The sequence below is a fragment of the Acomys russatus genome, chromosome 23 (assembly GCF_903995435.1).
Source record: "Acomys russatus chromosome 23, mAcoRus1.1, whole genome shotgun sequence".
Lineage (NCBI taxonomy): Eukaryota > Metazoa > Chordata > Mammalia > Rodentia > Muridae > Acomys > Acomys russatus.
In genome coordinates, this window is record NC_067159.1 from 54,902,927 (window position 1) to 54,927,407 (window position 24,481).

General features: G+C 45.9%; 1 protein-coding gene across 1 annotated transcript; it reads right to left on the reverse strand.

The window, feature by feature from the left end:
- Positions 1 to 2,214: 2,214 nt before the first annotated feature.
- On the reverse strand, positions 2,215 to 24,255 carry Lhx8 (LIM homeobox 8). Its single transcript, XM_051165655.1, has 9 exons — positions 24,160 to 24,255; positions 22,210 to 22,296; positions 21,835 to 21,996; positions 18,130 to 18,251; positions 15,885 to 16,105; positions 15,298 to 15,401; positions 10,936 to 11,031; positions 6,211 to 6,394; positions 2,215 to 2,907 (listed from the first exon to the last, which is right to left on the reverse strand). The coding sequence occupies exons 1-9, from the start codon at positions 24,238 to 24,240 to the stop codon at positions 2,861 to 2,863; spliced, it is 1,104 nt and encodes a 367-aa protein (XP_051021612.1). The 5' UTR covers positions 24,241 to 24,255; the 3' UTR covers positions 2,215 to 2,860.
- Positions 24,256 to 24,481: the final 226 nt, after the last annotated feature.

The following is a 24,481-nucleotide window of genomic DNA, read 5'->3' on the forward strand; positions in this document are numbered from 1 at the left end:
TTTCTTTGCCTCCTGCAGCAGGCACAGGGAGACCTTCTTCTGAGCTAACACACACTCAGTAGCACACTGCCATCTAAGGACTTTTAACAATACAGAAGTGCTTCGTTTCCCAACTGTAAGGCCCTCCACATCATAACAACGTCTCAAGACCCCATCTAAGCTCATAATTCTACTACAGTAATTATATACACTTCGTGCCAAGAAATGCTACAGCTATCAACTTTCAAATGCCTGTAACGGTTCTTTAAAGTATGAACTATGATTCTACCTTACAGTGTTTATTATGGGATACTCAACTGTGTGTGCTTATAGTTTATAATAACATGGGAGTTTAAGAACGGCATCTGTGAAATGTAAGATCACTATTGATAATGGCACCCTATCCTCTAATAGGCAGGGCTTAAGGAGTGCCGAGTCTGGTTTCCCTGTTTGAGTAGGAAGCTTGATTTGCATGGCCAAGGTTATTCTACCCTCCCAGTTTTAAGGGTATTAAAATGCTTTAACTGCCTCCTCATATGTCTCCACCAACAGGGTTTGAGATCTTTCTAGAACTCTTGTTTGCTGTGCCTACTGGTAAAATAAGTATCTTAACTGTTCTCTGGTCTCTTCAATGCCTAAAAGGAAAGCTGTCATCTCACCCTTCTCATGCAGCAAAAGGAAGCCCCTTCGTCCCACCCTCACCAGGGACACCACTCTGCCCTGCCTCCAGTTCTAACCCAGGATGCATGGTGCACACATGCTCACACTGGGCATGGCAGCTCAGACACACTTCTCTTTCAAATTTTAACCTTCCCAGTAAAGTGCAGAGACATATAGCCACAAGGCTGCTGTCCCCTTACACTGTAAGCCCTTCTGTACCCATCTCTTTGTTAACAGTGCTCGGTGCAGGGGATATAAACCTCATCCATTCTTGTAGCTTTGAAACTCTGAGATTCATCTTTGGAAGTTTTACAAACTCTTACAGGTCCACAGAGAAAGGGTAGTGAAGAGACAAGCCTTGCCTCTGGGCCCTTCCCAGGCTAATGGTTGAGGCTGCCAATCATACACAGCTGGGGATGCTCTGGAGCTGCCCAGTGCTGAGCTTGGCTGGTCCACAGGAGCTTTCTGGGACATCTGGGAAAGGTAAAGCTGACGTCACCACCCTCCCCTGCCTGTTTCAGGCGCTGAGACAGAAGGAGGTCAGCGTCAATCTCCCAGTGTCAGAGAGGGACTTTTGACTGTGCTGTTTGGACTTTGGTTAAAGGAATTCCAACTAGAACAGCAGGCTGGGGAAAAAACAAATAAAAACAAACAACAACCCCACCCAACCCCGTTCTCCTTTCTCCACTGGAACTTGCAGCTTCTGGCACAAGGCAAACTGTCTAGTTACTTGTGCCATGTGACTGCATCCTGGCTGCATTTATGATGAGTAGGATGGAATTACAAATACTTCACTATTACTTCCAGTCCCCAGCCAGATGTGCATCTGTTCTGCTAAGCAAGCGTGTAAGCCTACGAGTCTCATTACCTTTCTCCCCTAAGTGGTAAATTAAAGGCCAGAAGTGAGTGCTGAGTGCAATTCAGAGAGAGGAGCTTCTATTACCTGAGCACAGAGTAAAAGTCCTGGGGTTAGAATTTAGAGCCAAGAGGTTTTGTTTTTGTTTAAGGGAAAACGCAGTCACTTGGTAAACAAAACTAAAACAATCTCAGAGCCCTTGTTCTAGAAATTCTACTCAAATTCAAATACTTCTAGTTTCTTTAAAACTCTGAAGAAAAATATGATATGGGTGCATTTCATGCCTAGAGTTGAATATCCCGACGGCCAGTCTGAAAAGCATCATGCCTTTAAACTTGACTAGCAGCTTACAAGTGATCTAAGGCCAAAGGAGAAGTTTTCATGTGGGTCTGTCTTTGTTGTTATTAAGAATAGGTTTCTTTTTGTAGAAACTTATTTTATTTATATTAATTGAATTGTTCTAAAATTCCTGGTGCAGCAGATACTCCCCTGGAGTAGCAGATACTCCCCTGGAGTAGTACTTAGGGTCACAGATCAGAAGTAGATAAAACCTGGATGACTTAGTTCTTTGAAAGAATAGGTTTCTTAATGTTGTTTTGTCTACAAATAGGTTCCCCTATAAAGCGTATTCAGACCCAGTTCAAAACAAAATGGCTTTTAAAAAAAATTAAGAGCACATAGAAGACAAGGTGGCAGTAACTTTCACAAGATGAGAACTGTTTAATGAACTCGGGACGGCAGGTTTCGTAAACTAGAGTGTTATTTACAGCTAGAACTCTCTCCAAGTGCAGACACCGCTGTGGGTGTGCGCGGCAGCTACAATGGACACGCCTTCAGCTCATCCAGAAAACACTGGCAAAATAAATTTCAGTTGCAAATTCACAGATACAAGCTTCAAGGTATAAAGTTGTATATAACAAAAAAATACAGATAATATTTATAACAATAACTTACAGGTACAAACTAATGATAAACTACAGTTTCACAAAGGATTGTAAACATTTTGCACATTATCAGTCCAGTCTTTTAGGCAAAGTGCTCTTTTGATGACAAATAAATTAACAGATACACACGAGAGCCAACTATTTCCAGACAATACAAAAAAATTTTGACTTGTTTTCTTTTTGTAAACATACGTTTTACAAAAAAAAGCAAAGGGAAGAATCAGTAAAAGTGTCTTGCAGGCCAACTACAGATCCATACCTGGGCAGAGAAAAGGATGTTCAAAATGCTCTGAGTGTTAAATAAAAAATTAACATTAATATCTTTTCAATGGTATTTTATACATAATAAATGACAAGTTTATATCCTCGATCATTTCTGTCCCTGAAAGAAGGAATTAGATATGACTTATTGGCAGTTGGGTCATTGTATAGGGTAACAAGGGCTGGAGTCCAGAAGCTGTTGGTGAGCTACAAAACAGAAAGAGATGTAGGCATCAGTTCCTTAGGGTGATGGAGCATGGCTTAAGTAAAGCAGCGCATCTCAGGGCAGGGTGTCCTTATCACTGTCTCAGCTGTGGGCATCAGTTTTACCTGAAGTCTAGGTATCAGACATAAGAACAATCACAGTCACTCCGCCACCTCAGCAGGACCATCGACTCATTCACACGGTCAGAGCATGAATTACCCAGGTGCTCCTTGAGCACCTCATCTTTAGCAGGGGGAGGCACAAGCTTTGGGCACAGTGGTGTCCTCCAACTCCATCTCACACACTGCCCCTCACCCTGTAATAACAAAGGTGCATGAGCTCTGTATGCAGATGCTGTCTTTCTATGTAGGACTAGGCAGGTTCCCCCTTAGGAGTACTTAACTGCATTCCCCATGAACTACAACTCTTGGTTTTCCTCAGGCTCAGTCTCCAGGGCCTGGGGTTACAGGTAAGAAACCCCATGCTCTGCTGGCGTCTATGCATGCTTGTCTTAAGTAGCAATGTCATCTCTTAAAGGCCACATGCAGTCCTGACATAGCACAAAGGTATTATAGGCTGTTTGATTTTAACAAAAACTTAAAATGAAATTCTGCTTTCAGCGAAGGCTGTGTTGCTTCAAACCAAACTTCCCTGCTGACAGCAATAGGGGAACTGGCAGTGACCAGATCATGAGCTGGGAGGAAATCCAAGGAGACGGAAGTTTTCAAGTCCAGTCCCAAAGAGGAGAGAAAAAAAAATGAGGCTTTTTCCTAACAGAGATACTAACAAATTTAACACGTGAGGAACGTCTGACAAGCTGGTATGTTTAACAGCTCAGTTAGAGCGTTGGCAGGGTGGTGAAAAAAACAAAAATCAAATACACACAGGCTCTCATTTGGGATTCCAAAATTGAGGAGTAGTGAAGCAAATTAGACTAGTTTCACAATAGTGTCCATGGTGACCTTCCTGTAGCCCACGTTTGTGTCATATAAACTATATTCTTCACTGATGAAAGACCATCCAGAGCCTTGGATTACTTCTTTTTCTTACCCAATATCTGAAATGATGTACTTTGTTTGTTTGTTTGTTTGTTTGTTGGAAGTAAGATCTAGCTTGACTTAAAAACAGAAGGGGACCATTAGAGATGATGATGCAGACACCGGAGCCATCAAACATGAGCTTCCATGTAACTTCGTAATGCAACTCTTCAAATAAGGAATAGAGTGTCAGGCCCATGAGTATCAACAGAGAGATGAGCACCTTCAAACTCAACAGCACAGCCACTGAACAAGAAGCTAACGGATGGGCCTTATACCATATAGATAGAGAACTTATAAACCAAAAGAAGAATTGAAAGAAAATATACTAAAAATGGAAGGCCAAAAAGCTAGAATGTAAAAAAAAAACAAACAAAAAAAAAAACCCAACTTCATCATTGACCCAAAATATTTTTTTTTTTTTTTTTTGCACCAGGATCTCACTATGTAACCTTGGCAGGCCCAGAACTCTCTACACAGACCAAGCTAGCCTCAAACTCAGATGTCTCCCAGCCTGTGCCTCTTCCTGAATGGTAACATTAAGCCCTATGTCATCACAAACAGCTAAATAACCTTTAAAGAAAAAACACAGAGTGGTCCTCTTAACGCAAGACATCAAACAACCTAGGAAAGCCTCTAAGGAGAAGATACATTTCAGCACATGCTGTTTTCAGAAGGCTTGATATGTAGACTACAATAAGGGAATAAAATCTGTTTTAAAAAGAGAAACCATCAGGTGAGTAGACAAATACAGCATCTTCACAAGAGATAGACAGGTGTCCAAGGGCCTGGGGCATCTTGCTTGTCACAGGAAAAAGCTGGTAAACATATCAAGATAGTACTGCATGGTCACCAGACTGGCCAGGATGAAGACGAGACAGTGTACGCAGTGCTAGTGGGGACAGGGGCATCTTCGGTGCTCATATGCTGTTGGTCAAAGTAGGAGCTGGCTTGACCACAGTGTGAAGCTTGTGGCGGAACAGCATGAAGCAAAGTGCTGCTCCACATGCACCCTCACATACAACCCATGCGCATACTGAAGAGAAGACTGTGACGATGAGGTCACACAAGGTACCAGGAGACGTACGCAAAGGGATCCGTGGTAGCACGTTCCTAAAAGACCCACACCAGAACACAAGACTGTCAACCTGAAAACACACATGAAACGATTCTGTGAGTGGAGCCCTGTACAATAAATTAGCAACATGAGTGACTCTTGCACTCAAAGGAAGTGGAAGAGAGAGATACAAGATCTCAGGTGTGGCTCCCTATACATGAAGCCTCAAGATGGCTCAGCAGGTAAGAGCGCCTGCTGCCAAGCCTGACGACCTGAGTTCAATTCCCAGAATCCTCAGGCATAAGAGGAAGTAACTGATTGCTGCAAGTTGTCCTCCGGCCTCTCTAGTGTGTGCCATAGCACATGCACACCCCCTCAACACACACACACACACACACACACACACACACACACACACACACACACACAAATAAGTAAATAAACAAATAAATAAAATGTAAAAAAGAAAAAAAAAAGGTTTAAAAATATTAAGACCGCTTCTGCGGTTAGGTGAACTTTGGCAGGAGAGAGCAATGAGTGGAGGGGATTCAAGGAACTTCTGGAGGCTGCTGCTGCCCTCCTTCAAATGTGCCATCTACAGAGGACTGGCAAGTCACCAAGCCCAGCACTTGTGTGTATTTTCTGTATGTTTGACTTACTTCAGTTTTTAAAAATGTAAAAAAAAAAAAAGTAAAACAAAACAAAAAACCCTCCAGCCCAGACAGATATCAATACCTTCTCTGACCATAGAAAAGTATATTACTAAAAAATTTGTCCAATTGAAAACAAAACAAAATGGGCTTGAGAGATGGCTGAGCAGTTATGAGCACTGGCTGGTCTTCCAGAGGACTCGGTTCAGTTCCCACACCCATGTGGCTGTTCACAAGCATCTGTCAGCTTCAGGTTCAGGACATCTGATGCCCGCTTCTGGCCTCTGAGGTTACTCCATGCATGGAGTGCACAGACATACATGCAGGCAACACCCGTGCATATAAAATAAAAGCAAAGGGAAATTTTAAAGAAGGAAAAAAATGTTGCCAGTGAAAACCAAGTAGTGAGTCATTGCTGATATCTGAAGCTCAGCAGTAAAGCTGAGCTTTAAGTAGTTGGGTTAGCTTGCTGTCTTCTGTAACCCTATAATATTTTTCAGCCATTCCTGAGGTGAGCTTTCAACAAGTGAATGAGATCAAAATGTGAGTGATGGCACCTACCATCCATGTAAGAGTGCAGTGCCGTCAGCATTGTTCCATCCTGGGGCACGTAGGCAGAATAGGCCATTTCTTCCAACATGGGTGGAGACAGCCTGGATGGGGGGACAGCCGTGACTGGAGCAGAGGAGGAGTGATTTGGGCTGACGTGTTTCTTGTGGCGGGCTCTGCAGTTCTGAAACCATACCTGGCAAGAAGAGTGAGGTGATGAGGTCACACACCGCAGTTTCTAATCAACAGCCTGAGTCACACATGCTACCACCTGACCACCGAAGAAGCCGTTCATCAACTGCCCTACCTTCCAGCAACAGAAGCAGCTTGTCAGACAGACAGGGCTAGGAGGCCCCGAAAGCCCTGGGTTCTAGCCCTAGCCCCACGGAAACCGGTGCAGTGGCGCATGCCTGTAGTCCCAGCACTTGGGAGGAGCAGGTAGGTAGATCCTAAGTTCAAAGTCATTTTTGGCCACGTGGCAAGCTAGAGGCAGTCTGGGAATTATAAGATTCTGCCTCAAAAAATTCTAGAAGTCCTCTGAATGGATAAACATTTTAGTTCAAGTATTAAAACGAGTCACTTTTTCCTCAGCTAATAGTCTCTGGTAATTTACTTCAAGGTCTATTCTATGCTTAAAAAGCATGTTTAGAAATAAAAGAAAATGGTAATGCTTTGAGAATTCCGGAAATGTGTCCCTAGTTTTACTATTGGCATTTGGAAAAACTAGAAAACAGGAAAGGTCTTCTAATCAGAACATAAAAAGAAAGTACTGTTGTACCCTTAGACACCTGCTGGATGCACTTAACATCCTTGTTCATGTTACTGAGGTCGCTACTGGAGACACAGTGCAGCTTCCTACATGGTTCTTGATTGAGCGATCCGAGCCACACTTTATCCTGCTGGGTTCAGTCTTTCTTAGTGAATACATAGGCCAATGCTATACTAAGAGAAAACTAGGTATATTTAAGTAAAATGGACTACAAACACCCGACTGGTGAGGCCTCACAAAAGCAAAGCACCAACCTCCCTGATATCCACTCCACTGCAGAAAAGACGCAGTTACAGCTGGTGAGGCCCGACCTGGGTACACGTCATTGGCAGACACTTCCTGAAGCTGACCTGCATGTGAGTGACTCTCTGCCATGAGGGGCAACTTCAGCACACAGGGTTACTCTATGAACCTATGCTATCACAGGCCAGGGCATAGCTAGACCGTGGAATGCTGCCTGGCATGTGCAAGGCCAAGGGCACAATCCCTAACATTCACACACATGCATGCATGCATGCGTGATTGCGCGTGCACACACACACTCAGCATCATTCCAAACAAATTGTATCAGGGGAGAAACGATAAAGAAAGAGCTAAGATCTGAAAGGAAATCAGAATAAGCATTTTGGCATCTGGGTGTCCCATGTGTCCAGGGAAAGGCCATGGGTGTCACATGTGTCCAGGGAAAGGTCATAGGCTGTCTAGGGCTTGCGAGTAGGAGTGTCATGGCACGGGAGAAGACCAAGAAGCCACAAATAATTTACAAGGGAAAAAGTTCGGCCTGGTTGCAAAGACATACCCTGGCTGTTGGGACTAAAAAACTGAGAGCTGGCCATCCACGAACTCGAACCATGTGGGACACATTTATCAGTCTCACAGGTGGGCAGCCCTGAGCAGGTGGCTAGAGAAAGGACAGGGGATGTCTCTAGGTGGAGACTTAGGTATACACCAAGGACGAACAGGGTGAGGTCACAGCCTCCTCTCTCATCCTCAGTCCCAGGCCACCCACAGGCTCTATAACAGCACGTGCTAACATACAAAGGGAAGTCACAACAATGGACATGACTGAGGGGGTCATGTAACACCTGTGACGCCAGGAGTCACCTGACGTTTTACCAGAAACACCTAACATTTAATGTACACATATAAAACATGCACTTTAAAAGTTCTGACCCGATGTTATCTAGAAGTGCTAATGCTGGATATGGACGTAAACAAGGGCCATGGAACAGTGTGCTTGATGTCTCTCTCGGGTCCTTCCTCCTTCAGGAAAGTGAACCGCTCTGGGGAGACCAGATTCACAATAGCCAGGAATCTGAACCTCTTGCCCGCACTCCATGATGAATACGCAGAGTCTGGACTTAGCAGGAATCCTCCAGAATGCGGAGGGTTCCTCACTGGAGACCTCACAGCCTGCAGCAGCAGCAGCACCATGGATGCAGAATGTCATGGAGAAACTCCATGATGGGTCAAACCTTTTCGTTCTTCACAGGGCAGCTGAAGGTGACGACCCTCGCTGGCTCTCCATCCATGTCCTGTCCTCCTTATGTCCGTATTGCCTCTAACACCCAACACTTCCAGGGCCTTTCAGCATTCCTCTTTTGCCTGACCCCTTGCTAGTTTATTTTGTTAAAATAATCAGAGTATTCTGTGAGCAGCGTGACAAGAAGTTGTGTAAGCAGTGTGAACAGAGCAGAACAGTGTGAGCAGAGCAGAGCAGGGTGAGCAGAGCAGGGTGAGCAGAGCAGAGCAGGGCAGGGTGAGCAGAGCAGAGCAGGGTAAGCAGAGCAGAGCAGGGTGAGCAGAGCAGAGGCCATAGACCCGCCCCCTAGAGGAGCCTCAGCACACTGCAGTCACCCAGAGCAGCTGGAAGCCCTGTCTTCAGAGAAGTGGCTGGCACCAGGGGTGGGAGGGTGTTGGAGCATGTGGGGGGAGGGCTGGGTGTGGGTGACTTCTCCAAGTGCACCTTACTTGTTCACCTGAAACACTTACTGCTGCCTGAAGAATAAGCATCTAAGTGTAAACTACATGATGTCAGAAACAACACAGATGTACAAAAAAAAAAAAAAAAAAAAAAAAAGACCGGAAGCCCTGGAAAGATTGGTTCTAGGCCTTTGTGGCTCAGGTGATTGCCTCCTTTGACCCCATCCTACCTCAGGCCTTTGCTGCTTCACTAAGTGTCTTTCTCCACTAGGGCAATGCTGTACTCCAGCCAGTCAGCACCTGTAACCCTGTCCTCTCTCTCAGGTCCCTCTTCCACTCCTTAAACTCATATGGAGTTTATAAAGAATCAATCCAATTTCAAGGTACTAAACCTTTGGCTGGACCCCTGCTCATCCCTCCTAGTGCTATTTTCACAGCCAGGGAGTCACCCCACAGGGCATGGTTAGCAAGGGCAAAGGTGACTGACTGCATTTCCTTCCCAATGGACAACTGAGCTTCCCTTGACTTCTAGTTTAGCAATGGCCTTCCCTCTGCTTCCCTATGGCCATCTCTAGGCTGTTCTGCTGTCCTGCCAGCAGCCAACATCTGTCATCATTATGCGATTAGTAAGACTCTGTCTGGAGTTTAGTTATAGGTTCACGCTGCAGTCAAATCTCTTAAAAACCAGAACAAACAAACACCTCACTAGTTTTCTGGTCACCACAACCAAAAATCCTGCTCCACTGCCTCCATGTCTTGTCTACTGTCATTTCTTCCCCCAAATCTTCTATCACACATAGCTTCCTCCTGCAGAGGGGCCTCAGCATCCACAGGGTTTTGCAATTCCAATCCCAGAATTTCTGTGCATGAACGCTGCAGTACAGTGTGTTTGCTTTCACCTCATTCTTCCCTGGCTTTGGTCATGCCACCTCTTCTCCCTGATCTTTTACTAAAGACAACTAACACCCTATAAATGGAGGAGTGAGGCAGGAAGTGGGAGGGGAGGGGAGGGGGGAGCAGGAGCTGAGCACTGATCTTGGAGCCACATTTGGCTTGGAATTTCAGTATTTCTTTTCTTTGTTTCTTCCTCTCCCCCCTTCTCGTTCTCTTCCTTCTCCTCCTCCTTTCTTCTTCTCAGTTTTTCAAGACAGGGTTTCCCTGTGTAGATTGCTTTGTAAACCAGGCTGGCCTCAAACTCACAGAGATCTGGCCCTGCCTCTGCCTGCTCCAAGTGCTAGGCCTAAGGGCGTGTGTCACCAGATGGAACTTCAGTATGTCTGGCCCAAGGACCTTAGAGCTTGTAAACAGAATGAGGAGTAAAGAGTGAACTAGTCCAGGAAACGCAGTTGTCTGACAGTTTCCTCTGAGATTGAAACATTCTGTCCTGCAGGAAGCTCCTTAAGCAGGAAGGTAAATGACTCAATAGCTTCAGGAAGTCACTGAAATTGACAGGATCCACTAGGCCTCTTCCCCTGACAGGGTAAACAATGAAAGCTGAGAGTCGGCTCAGGAAGGCAAAGCTGCAGAGGCGCCAGACCATCAGAAGCTACAAAAGGCTGGAAAAAAGGCAGAACGCAGACAGCCACAGTACCTGGAAGAGTTTTAGACCAACTGAGGCACCTGGAAAGGGCACTCGCCAGCCTGCTGAGCTGTCTGCAGGCTATGCCCTGTGCGCCAGGTTCCCAGATTTGCCGGCTGTCGCCCATGCTAGGGCGGGCCTTGGCGATGCAGCTGTCATTTATGCTCCTGTGAGTGACCCCTCACCCATACTCCTGTCACAACAGTAAAACTCATTGGTTCACCAACTTGGACTTTGGTGGGTGTCTACACTGTGGTCTGTTGTCGGCTTCCTGTCTGGAGTGAGTAGATGTGTGTGTGCTGCATCTCCCCAGGGAGAATTTTGTCGCATTCACTTTTAAGAAAGTGGCTCAGTGTGGGATTAGGAGCGGGCATTCTGAGGCTTTTGTCACAAAAGAACAGCACACACACCAAAGCACCAGATGCAGAATTCTTTGCGTCTCTCCATCTACCTATACGATTCTCACCTGTATGACACGTCTGCTTAAGCCTGTCCTTTCCGCCAGTTTCTGGAGGGTCTGTGCATCTGGGTTGTTGTCCTGAGCAAACTGTGCTTGCATAACCTGTGTTTTTTAAAGACAAACATTGGAAGCAGATAGTTAAGAGCTTCATCTTTTGCATTTTGATGGTAGAACAGGTAAGGCAGAGAAAATGAGATGTGTATTTCGGTACTTGAAAATCAGTGGAGCCAGGCGCAAATGAAAGAAAGGCAGACTTTATAAATTCACATAAACTCTTCTTACTCGGAGATCTTTAAAAGTTAACGTGAAACTGTCTCTCAGCTGAGCAGTTAGGGATGTTACCCTTCTCCACAGTCTCGGAACTCACAAATAAAACACACACACTCTTGAGTCTCCTCCTCCTGGCATCCACACTACAAGCTCAACAGAGTGCACACCGCCCACCGCAGCTATGTTAGCTTCCATGGGTCTGAGCAGCCTCAAGGCCCCTGATAGTTTTCACTGGTTTAAAAGTACTGTGCGGCAGCCCTGGGCTCCAGGGCACCTCAGTGATGCCACTACTGCACGTGGAGGGATTTGCTTCATACAAGCGAACTCTGAGATCTTAAACCGTAACATCCTTCACTCCACGCAACAAGAACTTAGCAAAGTCCAGCGACTTTGGACAGATACCACCATGCCAAGCGTTACGACATGTGTACAGTCATACACGGGGTGGTGGGGGGTGCGGGGGGGGGGGGTTGGGGGGTAGGAGGGGTAGAAATTTAAGAACCTTCTTAAGTTCCTAGAAGAAAAATACAGGAATGTCAATAATAATCTCTAATCAAAGGAAGAGAAAAATGAAAACAATAGTCAAGGCCTCTGGGTTCTTGGAAGAGGAATCATGAGAAACAAGTAATCTTGAATTTTATTACCCAAAGTCAGTCAGCTGAGGGGAGTATGAGATAAAGATAATTTATAAAGAAGAAAGGCGTTCAGCAGGCTGTGCTTGTCTGTGGACCTGTGAAGTGGGCACCCACTCCCTCCCCCTGCTGCTGCCCTCTCCTCAGGCAGTGTGAACTGATGTGAAGTGGGCACCCACCCCCTCCCTCAGGCAGTCTTAGCCTGTCCCTGCCTGTGCTGTATCTCTCTGCCTCTCCACTTGTCAGAAGGTGGTCCTGACAGACTACTTCACAAAGTCCATCCCACTGGAGCAGTTAAGAGCACCCAGGGGCTAGGGGAAAGCATCCTGCGCCATTGCCCCCACCACTCTGGGGGTACACTACACTCTCTGCTTGCCTGTAACACGATGTGCACTTGAGAGTTGGAGGCAGAGGAACCTTGACAGTGTGAGAAAAGTCTCAAGAGCATGGAGGAAAAGCTCAGTGTGGGTCCAGAAATATTTCAAGGCTGCAAATGACCTTTTCAGTCAAGGTGCCCCAGGTAGTAACTCTTCTAGAACCAAGTGCCCCTGGCTTCCCATCCAATATTGTTCTTATTTTTAAACATAGCAAAACAGACTCTATCTCTTTATTTTTTGGTTCCTTATCCGAGGAACTCCCCTGCTGTGGAGTTGTGTTTACAAGTGGGCGACTTGAATGTAATATCCCAAAGACAAAATGGCAAGTGAATTGGTCGTGTCTTTAATTTTTCACAAAGATAAAGCAGAACTGATATTTGGGGATTTGCATCTAAAGTCATTATTGATTGTAAGATTTAAAAAGAAACAAAAACCTTTTAGAGGTAAAAATTTAATAATCAACCCAACATACATTTAGGAAAAGTAGTTCATCAAAGACTGAAGGGAACTTAAGCACATCCTAGCCATTTAGAACAAGAGTATTCTCAAGAAAATAGCGCTCTCATTCTTCCCTTCCTTAATACCAGCATTCAGTTTCACAAAAAGAAAAACGGGAAGAAAGAAAAGAAAAAAAAGAAAAGAACGATGTTTGAATTTCTACTTCATTTCCCTACTCTGCAGATGTTGAGGCTTCTGCAAACCACTCCCAGTCCTTCTGTGGGCTCTTAGGGAACGATCACAGCAGAACCCTGTGGTGTCATCATTTTAACACCAAGAGGTCTACCAGAAAAGCCAGGAGCCAGCTTTGCCATGCTTGATGCAGGGCCCCTGCACCAGCAGGAATTTAAGTGCCCTTCCTATCAACGGGCCAAGTTTGAGGTGCACCTGTAGAGACAGGCCCTCCTGAAGTGGGAACATCTTACTGTGAGAGGCTGAAGTGGAATTTTAGCAATGTCTTTAGTTACCTTATGTTAACAGGCTTCTGTCCAAAGCAAGGACCACATGGGCAGTCTCTCATGGGTGACTTATTATTATTATTATTATTATTATTATTATTATTATTATTATTATTATTATTTATTGTTATGTTGAAGTCAGTATTTGAATACATTCAGTTTTCTCAAAAATGGAGACAATTTGACAAGGCGATTATAAAACTTGAATTATCAGATATTCTGGTGAAAGTAAATTTCTCTCTTTCTCTCTCTCTCACTCTCTCTCTTTCCCTCTCTCTCTCTCTCAAATCTGTAGCTGTTCCAGCTTTCCTGTTCTTTAGAACACTGAGGATTCTACTTCATTTATTTAGACAATCTCAGGTGTAGCATCAATGCTACTGAACGTTGAATAAGTGAGACCATGCTTTTACTTTTTAGAACCTGTTCTGATCATGTAAGTTTATGATCCAGGTCATATTCTTATGTAGCAATACATGGTTTAATTATTTTGTGAACGTTGTGAGTTGTAAGTATAAGCCTGCCTGCAAGACTCAGAGCTCCTCTTCTCTGCACTGCTGGGTTCTGGTGGAGCACATGGTCTTGAGAGGCAAAACCACATGAGAAGCACAGAGGTCGGGCAAGTCTGTCTGACCCTCTTCTGTGCTTTTCCCTTGAGCGTCAGGTATACCTTGTACCCCAGAGAGGCTGACTACACTGAGGACTTGCTGGAGTGGGTGAGGACTGACTGAAAAAAAAAACTCCACAAATAATCCACCTTATTTTTTTCTGTAATTATGTTCCCACAAGAGATTGTATAGCTTCCCGCCGTGACTTCTAAATTCCAGTTATAAATTTAGTAAAGAATTTTTTATATCCAAGTTATGAAGCTTATAATTGTCAAAGTCACAGCCAGCTCTTCATGAATAGGCCATTTCCAAATCCGATACTTGTCTACCAGAGTCTGTGTAACCCAGTCTACTTCCTCGAACTGGGTGTTTTTGCAAAGCTGGGACAAGAATTACTTCAACCTCACGATATGTGTGACTTCCTCCAACACTGCAGGGAACATCAGAGCACCAGGCTCAAATGAAGGCATGCCTCTCAACTGTCTTGTTTTTCAAGAATTATTCATTGGTCAAAGACTTCATGTCTAATAAATACCGAGCAATTGTGTGTTCAGATGTTTGTTTTTTTTCCCTTAGTGGATCTGGATTTTAATACTCAGCATCTGGTCCACTGCCAAATTCCCTCAGAACAGTAGTCACATCACTCTTTAAAACACCACTCTTGAAATATTTTTTTACTGTAGATGTCCAAAATTCTCAGACCACTAGACATGGGCTTTCCCCCTGCATTTGTTAACAATACAGGATTGCCTTCAGTCCTGAGCAGACGTGGATACTAAATGTGCACCCAGCAGCCCCTGGGAGAGGTGCAGTAAATTATTTATCTTAACACAAAACAAAATACCTCACCACACTGATCTTTTAGAAAACGACAGAAAAAAAACTTCATATGTAGACTTAAACGCAAAGCAAGGAGTATTTTCTTGACAGTTGGCACAGTGCTCACACCCAGGACAAGGAAGGTCCTCTACTGTCAAGGCAGAGCCAACCTTGGCAGGACAGTGGAGACGCTGCCTCAACAACCTCCTTGCAATTGGCGTAGATTCCTGTCTGTGCTAGGCTGATTCTGTTCTCCCCCTAGACAAAAGTCATGTGATTTTGTATGTTAAATAATGTGATTTACTTAAACAACAGTGCACAGGAGCCCCACAACCCTGGGTGCTGCCTCTTTCAGCCAAGTCTCCACACAGTTATCTTCTATCCTCATTACAATTAACAAGATGTCTGCCTTAGACTGATGCTCCTGGAAACCAGAACAGACCAACACCCTGTCCCAATGTGACGTGGATACCAAAAGACCCTAAGCGGGAAGCCGCTATGACTGGCCCTGGCAGACCATGACTTTTTAGGGCAGTAAGTACACAGTCACATGCTCATTGAGTTCAATCTTTTAAAAAGCACAGGGTGACCTTTCAGAAAACAATATTCTCAGGCAGCGTGGAGGTTGCATTTTTATTTTGCTTTAGCTCCGTTTTCTTTGTGGGGAGAAAGGGGGTTTCAAAGGTCACAAATGTACTGCCACGTCTACCTGCAGCTGGTCGGCTGTGAAGCTGGTCCGAGCTCTTTTGGCTGGCTTTGGGTGATTGACATCTTGTTCTGTGAGGAGGGCTCCTTCCACACTGATCCCATTACCTGCATTAAAACAAACAAACAAACAAAAAAAGCATAAACAAACCACCCAGTTGGTAACTTCTGCACAGTCAGCTTCCTCACACACCTTGGCCATTTCTGCAGTGCACCATGCATCTTCTAGATTTGTAAAGTTTTTAAAATCATGTTGCAAATAGGCTATACACGAGACAGTATTTATAGCCTTTGTGAACTCTGTGGGAAATGCAGTGAGTTAAAAGTATGTGTCTCAGGCCCACTTTAGGAAGGCAAAATGCACAGGAAAACAAAGGCTGAACCCAAGCTCCAGGCTGCTGCCTCAGACTATAGTGTGGAAGAAACAAGAGGCCACACCCTGGCTGCAGATGGACCTTTGGTTGGAGCAGGGATAACTTTATGAGCATTCGTCCTTGAAGAACGCAGCACATTAGAATGAGCTCGGGGCGGGGTCAGCTTGTGTCTGTCCATTCACCGCCCTGAAGGACTCAGTGGCTGCTCTGCACTTACCATTTTCTACTTCTCTTTTTAGATTATCCAGCATGCAGTCGAAGTGCACTCTGCAGAGGACCTTCTCCTCCACCAAGGCAAACTCCTCTCCGGTCGACAGCTGCCTCTTGCAGGAAAAGCAAGCAAAGCAGGCCAAGTGGTACACGTTGCCCTTGGCCCTGCGGACCCAGTCAGTAGAGTGGATGTGCCTGCCACAGCGAGAGCAGCGCGTCCCATACCGCCTGTGTAACAGGAGGAGGCATGGTGAGGGCCTTACCAGGCTGACCGTCATCATCCTGCTCTGCCGGACTTAATGTAAGTGCTCAGGTATCCTGAGAGTGGAACAGGAATTAATTCTTCCTCTTAACAATGTCAATACGGGGAAAGCAGTTGGAACAGGGTCCCGATTCAAATCTGTTTTAAAAGCAAAACCTCCTCAAAAGTTTTCTTTTCAGATTTTCTTTCAAAAATAAATGAAATAGGAGTTTCGAACAGCCCTTTTATTGTGTCAAATATTATGGCACATACAGGTTATCTAGATATTTCAGATACATGTGCGCATTCACGCATACACACTCTAAGATGAAAACCCTGAAGGGCAAAACTATGTTAAGTTAATGTAGAAACACTGGCCAGCTAAAATCTGGTTGAGATGATGGGCATAGCTCCATGGGGGAGTATGCACTAACACATGCTGGGTTCACTCCCCAGTGCCAGAAACAAAAGCCCTACAAAAACCAAGATGAGATGAATAGGAGGAACAAGTCCATATGTTAAAACTAGAAATGATCAGAAAATGTACAGAGTCCATATTCTTTACCCTGAGGATGAGGAGGAAAAACCTAGCAGCTTCCCAGTCATGACAAATGGCCACAGTGCCAGGCACAGGAGCGTGGAAACAGTGTCCAAAACTTCCAGCTATGTCTGTGGGCATTCTAACCAGACACCAGAGCCCATGGCTTGTTTTTCTCCCAGTCTTAGTTTCCTGTTCGGTGGTCACTGGTAGATGAGGTTAGCCCATCTGCCTGTGTCTACTCAGGGACCATCTTTAAAAGTATTGACAATTTAATTGGAGCACTAGGTTCTAAAAATGAACTTCAGAACATATCAAGAAAATTCTAACGAATTAAGATTTTTTAATGAATCTTTAAAAAAAAAAACAAATTTTTCATAGGGTGTATATTTACCATAAAAAAGTAAAGTTAACATACTGTAAGCTGAAGAGGAACCAACTGTTACTAATGCAAAAAAAAAAAAAAAAAAAGAATAACTCTGGTGAGACGTGTACATTTTTGGTAATTTTAAAAATTGCTCTATTTTATATGGCGTACTCTGAATATTATGACTACACGGCTCTAACCTGCATGTGAATTGTATCCAATGTCAAATGCTGAACTCTCAGGAAGTAACTTTTTGAAACTGCATCAACACTGTAACTAGTGTTACTAATTTTGCTAGGCAGAATTTTACAATGAACTTTCTCATTTAGGAATGCAAATAAGTAAGAAATAGCTATGACCACATTTAAAGTAATGCTTACAATCTTAGGTTAACTCTCCACAAAGAGGAGCTCCTGGAAGACTCCTGATACTCGAACAGCCGTGGGTGAGATCACAGAGAGAACATGCCACATTTAATATCTTGTACAAAGATGGTCTCACAAACCAAAGTCAAAGGACAGACCAGGAAATAAAGACAGGACATCTGGCAGAATAATTCAGGAAGAGTTTGTTCTTCGAGTAATAGTGTAGCTGATCACAGTGTCCAAAGGCCTGGCACCTTAGAGGTTCACTCCCAGGCTCCGCTTCCCGTATGATTTTATTCCACCACTGACTGCAACAAGGCGCATTGCTACCATCATGCGTCTCAGCCTTCATTCCACAGCCCAAATCTGCTTTAAATACCCCAAATGTCCACCCTCTATAGTGGGAATGCAATCCGATATGAATTTATATTATTTATCCAATTCCTAAAGGAAGCAGACTAACACAAATTTAGTTCTAATATAAATTATACGCCCCCCCCCCCAAAATTAAGAAGTTGGTCATGGTGCCTAAAGCCTCTAACCTCAGCACTTCAGAGGTATACACAGGAGAATCACTACATAGCATGATATGATCCAAAAAAAAAAAAAAAAAACCATTTTGAAATATATCATAATAACTGGCCTTGGGTAATCAAATTGTACACAAAAAGCCCTGTTATAAAGGTCTTTTTAAAAATGACTTCTTGAGGTGTTTATTAAAATGAAAATTTGGCAATGTACCTGAAGTAATCAAGTTTACAGAAAATGTCTTTATCTTTAATATAACAGCTCGTGTGCCTTCCCAGGGAGGTTCTGCAGACACTGCAGGACAGACAGCGGACATGCCAGCACAAGTCATTTACCTGCAACGGGAAAATGAGGGTGAGCAGCCAGTCCACTCCACCTTCAGAGCCCAGCCACTGACAGTGTGTGAGAGGCGAGAGAGGTCAGCTCTGTCACATGCGCGCGTGTGCACACACACGCGCACGCACACACACACACACACACACACACACACACACACACACACAGAGCACACAGAGTCCAGCCACTGACTGTGTGTGAGAGGCGAGAGAGATCAGCTCTGTCACACGCACACACACACGTGCATACAAACATACACACAGCACACAGAGTCCAGCCACTGACTGTGTATGAGAAGCAAGAGAAAGGTCAGCTCTGCCCCCCCCCCTCTCTCACACACACAGACCTGGATACTTCCACCCAAACAGCACTGTTGACCTGAACACGCATCTGGCTAGCCCCTTCTAGACTGCAACAAGAAACCAGACACCTATAGCCACATTCCACATTTGTTTGTTTTATTCTTTTGAAGGTTTCAGGTTTTCTTTCATATCCATATCCATTCATATTCTCCCTCTCTCTCTCTCTCTCTCTCTCTCTCTCTCTCTCAGAAAATCTCAAGAAAAAACATTTACTCTAGAGTCATATATACAGGTTCTGCTTTTGTGTTTGCCCCAATCATTCCTACAAGGAAACCTGGCAGTTATGGACTTCACCACACAAAGCCTTTGACATACATTTTTGGCTAAACAGCTATAAACTGTGTACCCATCAGTAAGAACAACAAAGGCAGAAAACGCTTCATAAAATACTAGCCCTACAGAGAAAGCATGTAACACACCTCCTTACACCCCAGACATTGCCAAGGCAGAGCTCAGTGACACTGTGCCCCGCCCCCACCTCCTCTAACAGACACAGCTACAGGGAACCTGACTATGGGTGGTTTTAAATGTACCCAGGAAATATATTTATTTATACTTCAAGTAGTGAGACCAACGCTATTTAATAAGCAGGGCACTCTGGACTTTGACATAGGAACAGGGAATGTCATCCTGTTTAGTGGCCATTGCAGATACCTGAAGCCCTGCCCAGGCAATGAACTTCAGCCACCAAAAGGAGATGTGTATTGGGCTGTGCTGGCCTGCAGGGCAGCTCCAGAACTGTGCTGATCAGCAGACAGGGTCTAACTAGGTTTGTGCTTTTTAACTACCAGTCAGGGTGTCCACATTTGAAAAATAATTATAATGGGTTTTCTAACAAGTTATGAACCTCTTCCCAAAGCAATGTTTCATTTCTGATGAAAATTTAAGTTTGAAGTCTGGGTCTTTAAACGAATTATATTTTCAGTACATTAAAAATACTTGGATTTTTATGGGTTAAAATTGGATTAAGATGGAATGAAATTATTAAGAAGAATATTTCCTGGAAGTAGAGATGTATTTTCCTCATGTTTCCCCCTCAATTGTACCCAGTTAATATAGAAAGACCAGGGGTCCTGAGTGTCCGTCCCTTGAAGCCTTACTTCATTCACACCCAGGCTTCTGTTTTCTTTTCTAAATCAATGGTTTAAAACAGAAGTGGGCCCTTTCTCTAACCCTCTACAAAAGGCAGATCTGCTGCCTGGCTTGACACCTTTCCTCAAAAGTTTCTTTTGAAAAACAGAAGGAAGTGTCCTACATTCCCCGCTCTTGCCAAACAGTGAAGGGAGTGGGGGAGTCTCTGGACCCGGTTCTGGACACCTTCCCAAGGAGTATTATCCCACTATGGCTGCAGACCAGGACAGAACCGGACAGGAGGGTAAATGGGGCAACAGCTTCAGGTGACAGACCCTTCTGACTCCATGTGACCTGTCCCACAGGATGGAGTTTTTCCACAGCTTCAAAAGCTACATCTACCCTGGGTCAAAATACTTCTTAGCAGTGAGATGTTTAGATTCAGACTTCAGGGTAAGGAGATCGTGTTTTAAGTGGGGCGGGGATGCTGCAAATTTTGACTTCCCAAATGGATTCTATGGTATCAAATTTTAAGTTAACTTCTTAATCCTAATAGCATATGATAGTGCACAGAACACTTTCCTAGGTTAGACTCCTGCCCGATTACAAAAACGAAACAAAACAAAAACTTTGCAGAACCACTCAGGCACGGCTTTTATATGAAGGCGAGCGTGAGCAATGCATACATAAAACTATACAAGGTGGATGCCTGAGTCTGTGGCAGAATCAGAGGATAAACTTTACCATGTAACTGTTTTCTACATCTTTGCTGTGATGTGTTAAAAGTTTTGAGTCCCTTTCAGTAATTACCATTCAAGGTTCTGCTGGCTGCTGAGAACCTTGTTCAAGACCAGAAGCTACTTTGACTCTGTGGATGGTTTTGTGATACTTAGCTTTCTAAGCAGTGAAACTGTAAATGGGATTTTAAGAATACAGATTTAAAGAGAAAGCCAGGTTAATTTGCCAACCTTAAGAATCCAACTAACAACACTGAAGGTGTTTTCACCCAAGTCTCTTTGGTGCTTTATCTGGGCTCCACAGAGCAATATTCCTGCCCCACCCAGAAGGCAGCTTCTGACTGTTGACAGTAACTTAAAAAAAAAAAACAACTAAACAAAAAACAAAACCACTAATTCAGTTTTTGAACTTTTAACTCTCTGTAATTAATCCTTCTGAAAACCGAAGCTTGGGGAGGGAGGGACAGAAAGTGAGCTGGTTTGCAACTAATTTGGTGCATTAGAAAACATTTTTTTTTTAACAGAGTGACTTTTAAAAGCTATTTTAGTTGGAAATCCAGTGTGTTCAGATTAAGACACACGGGACCATGATCCTGTGACTTGGGTAACTGCAGCCTGCCCGGATCTCAACTCCAAATCCTCCCACCCCTGCGTCCAATATTTTAAGAGAAAAGTTAAAACCAAATTAAGACAGATGATCGACTTTCAAAACACCACGGTTCTTCTAAGTGCGCCTATGGGTATATATATCTATGTCGGTCATTTTCCCCACCAACCCTTGGCAGGGCATAATAACACCATCTTACTTAGCAAGAGCTGAGGTACTGAAAGCCTTATATAAACTTTTGCCTTGGGACGATTCCAGGTATCTGTAAATAAACTTACGACCGCGATGGTAATAGTCCACAGCAAAGGATCTTTTAAGGCCCTTTACAGTGTTTTTAATCACAGAAGGAGACTTTCCAAGGAGAACGACAGTGGCCTACGACTGTCCTATGTAGATAGCAGCAGGGGCTATTGGAGGGGAGGGACTAGTTTGGAGACTACAGGGTTTTTAAGTAAATAAAAGTCTAGGCTTGGAAAACAAACAAAAGGCCAGGTAGTTGGCAGCTGCCTCAGAATGGGTGGTGCTTCCCCAAGCCCTTCTTTTGCTGGTGGTAACCTAGTCCTCAGTACACACTCGAGGAACCCTCATTTGTACCGCAGCCGGTGACCCCCACACCGGTTCATACGGAAGATCCTACAATTCCATAACATACTTTCCATTACTCTCTGTAGGCTCTAAGGTGAACTAGTTTGCTGAGAGGGTCTACACAGCCTCAGCTGACACGGGGGTGGGGCAGTTTCTCTCCTGTCTCCCCCACAGCCTCGCGCTAACTCCCGTCAGGGCTCGGGTAGGCCCTCCATCCTACCTTGAGGAGGTATTTGTCCACAATCTCCAGGCCGCAACTGCTGCACACACACTTGCCTGGGGGGCAAACTGAGCCCGAGGCCATGGACTGGGGCGACGAAGAGGGCGAAAGCGGGGCCGAGGAGGAGCAGGAGTCCTCGTCCCCAGCTCCCTCGGGATTCACCTGTAGGAACGAACAGCCAAGCACTGGTCGCAAGGTCCCCTACTCCCTTTACACCTCACCTTCCCACAGGGGCACCCCTAAGGGCTGTCCGCCTCCCCGCCCCCAGCCTCCCTCGTCCGCTTCCTGGGGTTCCCAGACCTACGGCAGCCCAGCGCCCTGCCCTGCCCTGGCCCGCAAATCGGAGCGTCCCCAGGGGACTCCCACCCCACTCACCAGTCCTTCTTCCCCCGCACCTTTGCGGGTCCTCCCGGCCGCCAGGGCTGCTGGCCGCCCGCACTCCTCCGACATGAGCACCGGGCACTGCGCCGCGAGAGCAGGGAAGGCGGGGAGAGTCGGGTCAGCAGCCCGCGGCGTGCACGCGGCGCCCCGCAGCCTCGGCCCCGCCGCGCTCTTGAAGGCCGCGCACGAGGGCGGCGCGTGCAGAGGCCCGCACCTGAGCCCCAGCACAGCTGGTGGGCCAGCGCGCAGCCTCCCTGGGCCGCCGCCGCCGCCGCCGCCGCCGCCAGCGGGCGATTCCAGGACTGCCGGCCTTTGGCTACCGGCTGGAACCCCGCGCTCAACGCGGCGCGCCGGCTCCCCGCCCCCCACTGGGGGTACCCAACTAATAACCGGCCTCTGAGCACAAAGCGATTGCTTTCTAGACGTCAATCACCCGGGAGCGGGGAACACCCGGCTAAAGGGGGCACGGGGCGGGAGGGGGGTGGAGTGAGAGAGAAGAAAAGATGACTGAGGAGGGGGTGGGGAGAGAAACTTGATTTCTTTAATAACTGCAATTAAAAGAGCAAGACACACATATATTTTTAAAAGGGGGGCTTTTTTGAATAGGATAGCCCGAAAGGTGAAGAGGTTTAATCGGATACTTGAAAGCTAATTACAGTGGGATTTAAGAAGCCTGGTGTTTGTTCCGACAATTTGAATGAAAATGCTTCAGATTAAACGGAGCCAGCAGCTCTTTGGTAAACTTGAAGCAATTAGAACCGTAAGCGATTTACACTGGTTTCTTTCAGGTGTGAATTGCCACTTAGTGCTCAGTAAGTCAACATTTTAGCTACTGAAGGATTATTTTTAACCAGTGCAAAAAGCCGGTCGAATAATGGAAATATCCAGCTGAATTTAATTTGTCCCATTAAAAAGAAAAAGAAAAAGAAAGGAAAGAAAGAAACAACGAAAGAAGAAAAGAACACCTCACCCAACGCGGGTCAGAATATTTCAGAACACACAGGCGCGCTGCTCAAGTGTCCCCAAGCCCTGGCTGCACTTTCAGTTTTGTTCTACAACGAACAAAACCTCTCTAGTCTAGTTTAGGGCTAGTGGGCCCGCGGATTCCAGCGGCCCACACCTCCCCGCGTTTCCGTACCCCTTTCTCCTTTTCCTCTGTCCTACGAAAGCCCTAGGTGAGCCAGAGACCGCATCCCTGGGTCTCCCCAGTGCACCTGCTCCCCGGGTGGCCACGGTCCGGCCAACAAGAAACCAGCCAGCAGTGCCCGCCCCGCGTCCAGCCGACGCCCCGGAACAGCCGGGCAACCGGGTTCCAGCTTTGAACGCGAGCACCCCCAGGTCTTGTCTCTGGAGCTAGGTGACAGCTTGCCTGGTTTTGGCGTTAAAAGGCGCCTCTGGCGGCAAAGTTTGTCCTGTTCGTGGGTCCCAATGGGATTGTTCTTCTGGCCCTTTATAAAAGCGGGGAGGCTCTGGAGGACCCAAGCCCTTAGGACTCCCGCCGCCAGTCCTCAAGCCCCCCGCACACGCCTGATCCGCCGCAAGAGCTGGCGCTCAGTGCAACGCACCGATTGGTATCTGGTGCCAGGTGACAAACGCCTAGACAACCCCCGCGCCCTCCCCCGCCCCCCGACCCTGTCCAAGATCGCCCTGAACAGCAAGTTAAATTCAATAAAAGCAGGGCTCACATGGCCCCGTGAGCGCCTTAGCCTCCAGGCTTAGTCTCCCAAATTAGAGTGTCCATGCCTCTGGCTACGTGAATCCATGGGGAGGGGACGCAGTGATTACTACCTAACGCTACTACGTAATAATAATAATAAAAAAAATGTCAGGTCTGGAGATGAGGCAGTGACAGGTAATTTCCGAACCTCGTTTAGGAACCCGACAACTCTGTTTTCCCAAGGAAAGTGCTATTCAACGGATCCGGCCCGGCGTGGGCTCGCTCACCTTCTCGCGGGGAACTGCCAGCTCCGGCACGTCCTTTCCCTCCAGTTTACACACAAACATCTGATCGCTCTTCCAATACATGGCCCTGCAGGGCTGCGTGTCACATACCAGCTCCAGAGGGCCAGAGGCTGTGGGTGTCTTCTGCGCCCCCTCCTTTGCCCCAAAGCGCCAAGGAAAGCTAACTGGCAGGTCGACGGTGCCACAAGTAGGTCTTGGTCCAAAGAGGCCTTAGCGGCCGGCCGAGGCCACTCTCTGACCCACTGTTCTTAAGGCTCTTCTCTCAACTACACTGAGGCCTGTCCCTCTAGGAAAAGAGGGAAAG

What these genes read in the sequence shown, in the direction of transcription:
- Lhx8 (XM_051165655.1), bottom strand. Translation starts at nt 24,240, where the DNA reads ATGTATTGGAAGAGCGATCAGATGTTTGTGTGTAAACTGGAGGGAAAG. An exon ending in TGGCAGTTCCCCGCGAGAAG is followed by an intron (nt 22,297 to 24,159) that starts GTGAGCGAGCCC and finishes CTCGCGGCGCAG; the next exon opens with TGCCCGGTGCTCATGTCGGA. An exon ending in TAAGCAGACGTGTCATACAG is followed by an intron (nt 6,395 to 10,935) that starts GTGAGAATCGTA and finishes TCTTCTTGCCAG; the next exon opens with GTATGGTTTCAGAACTGCAG.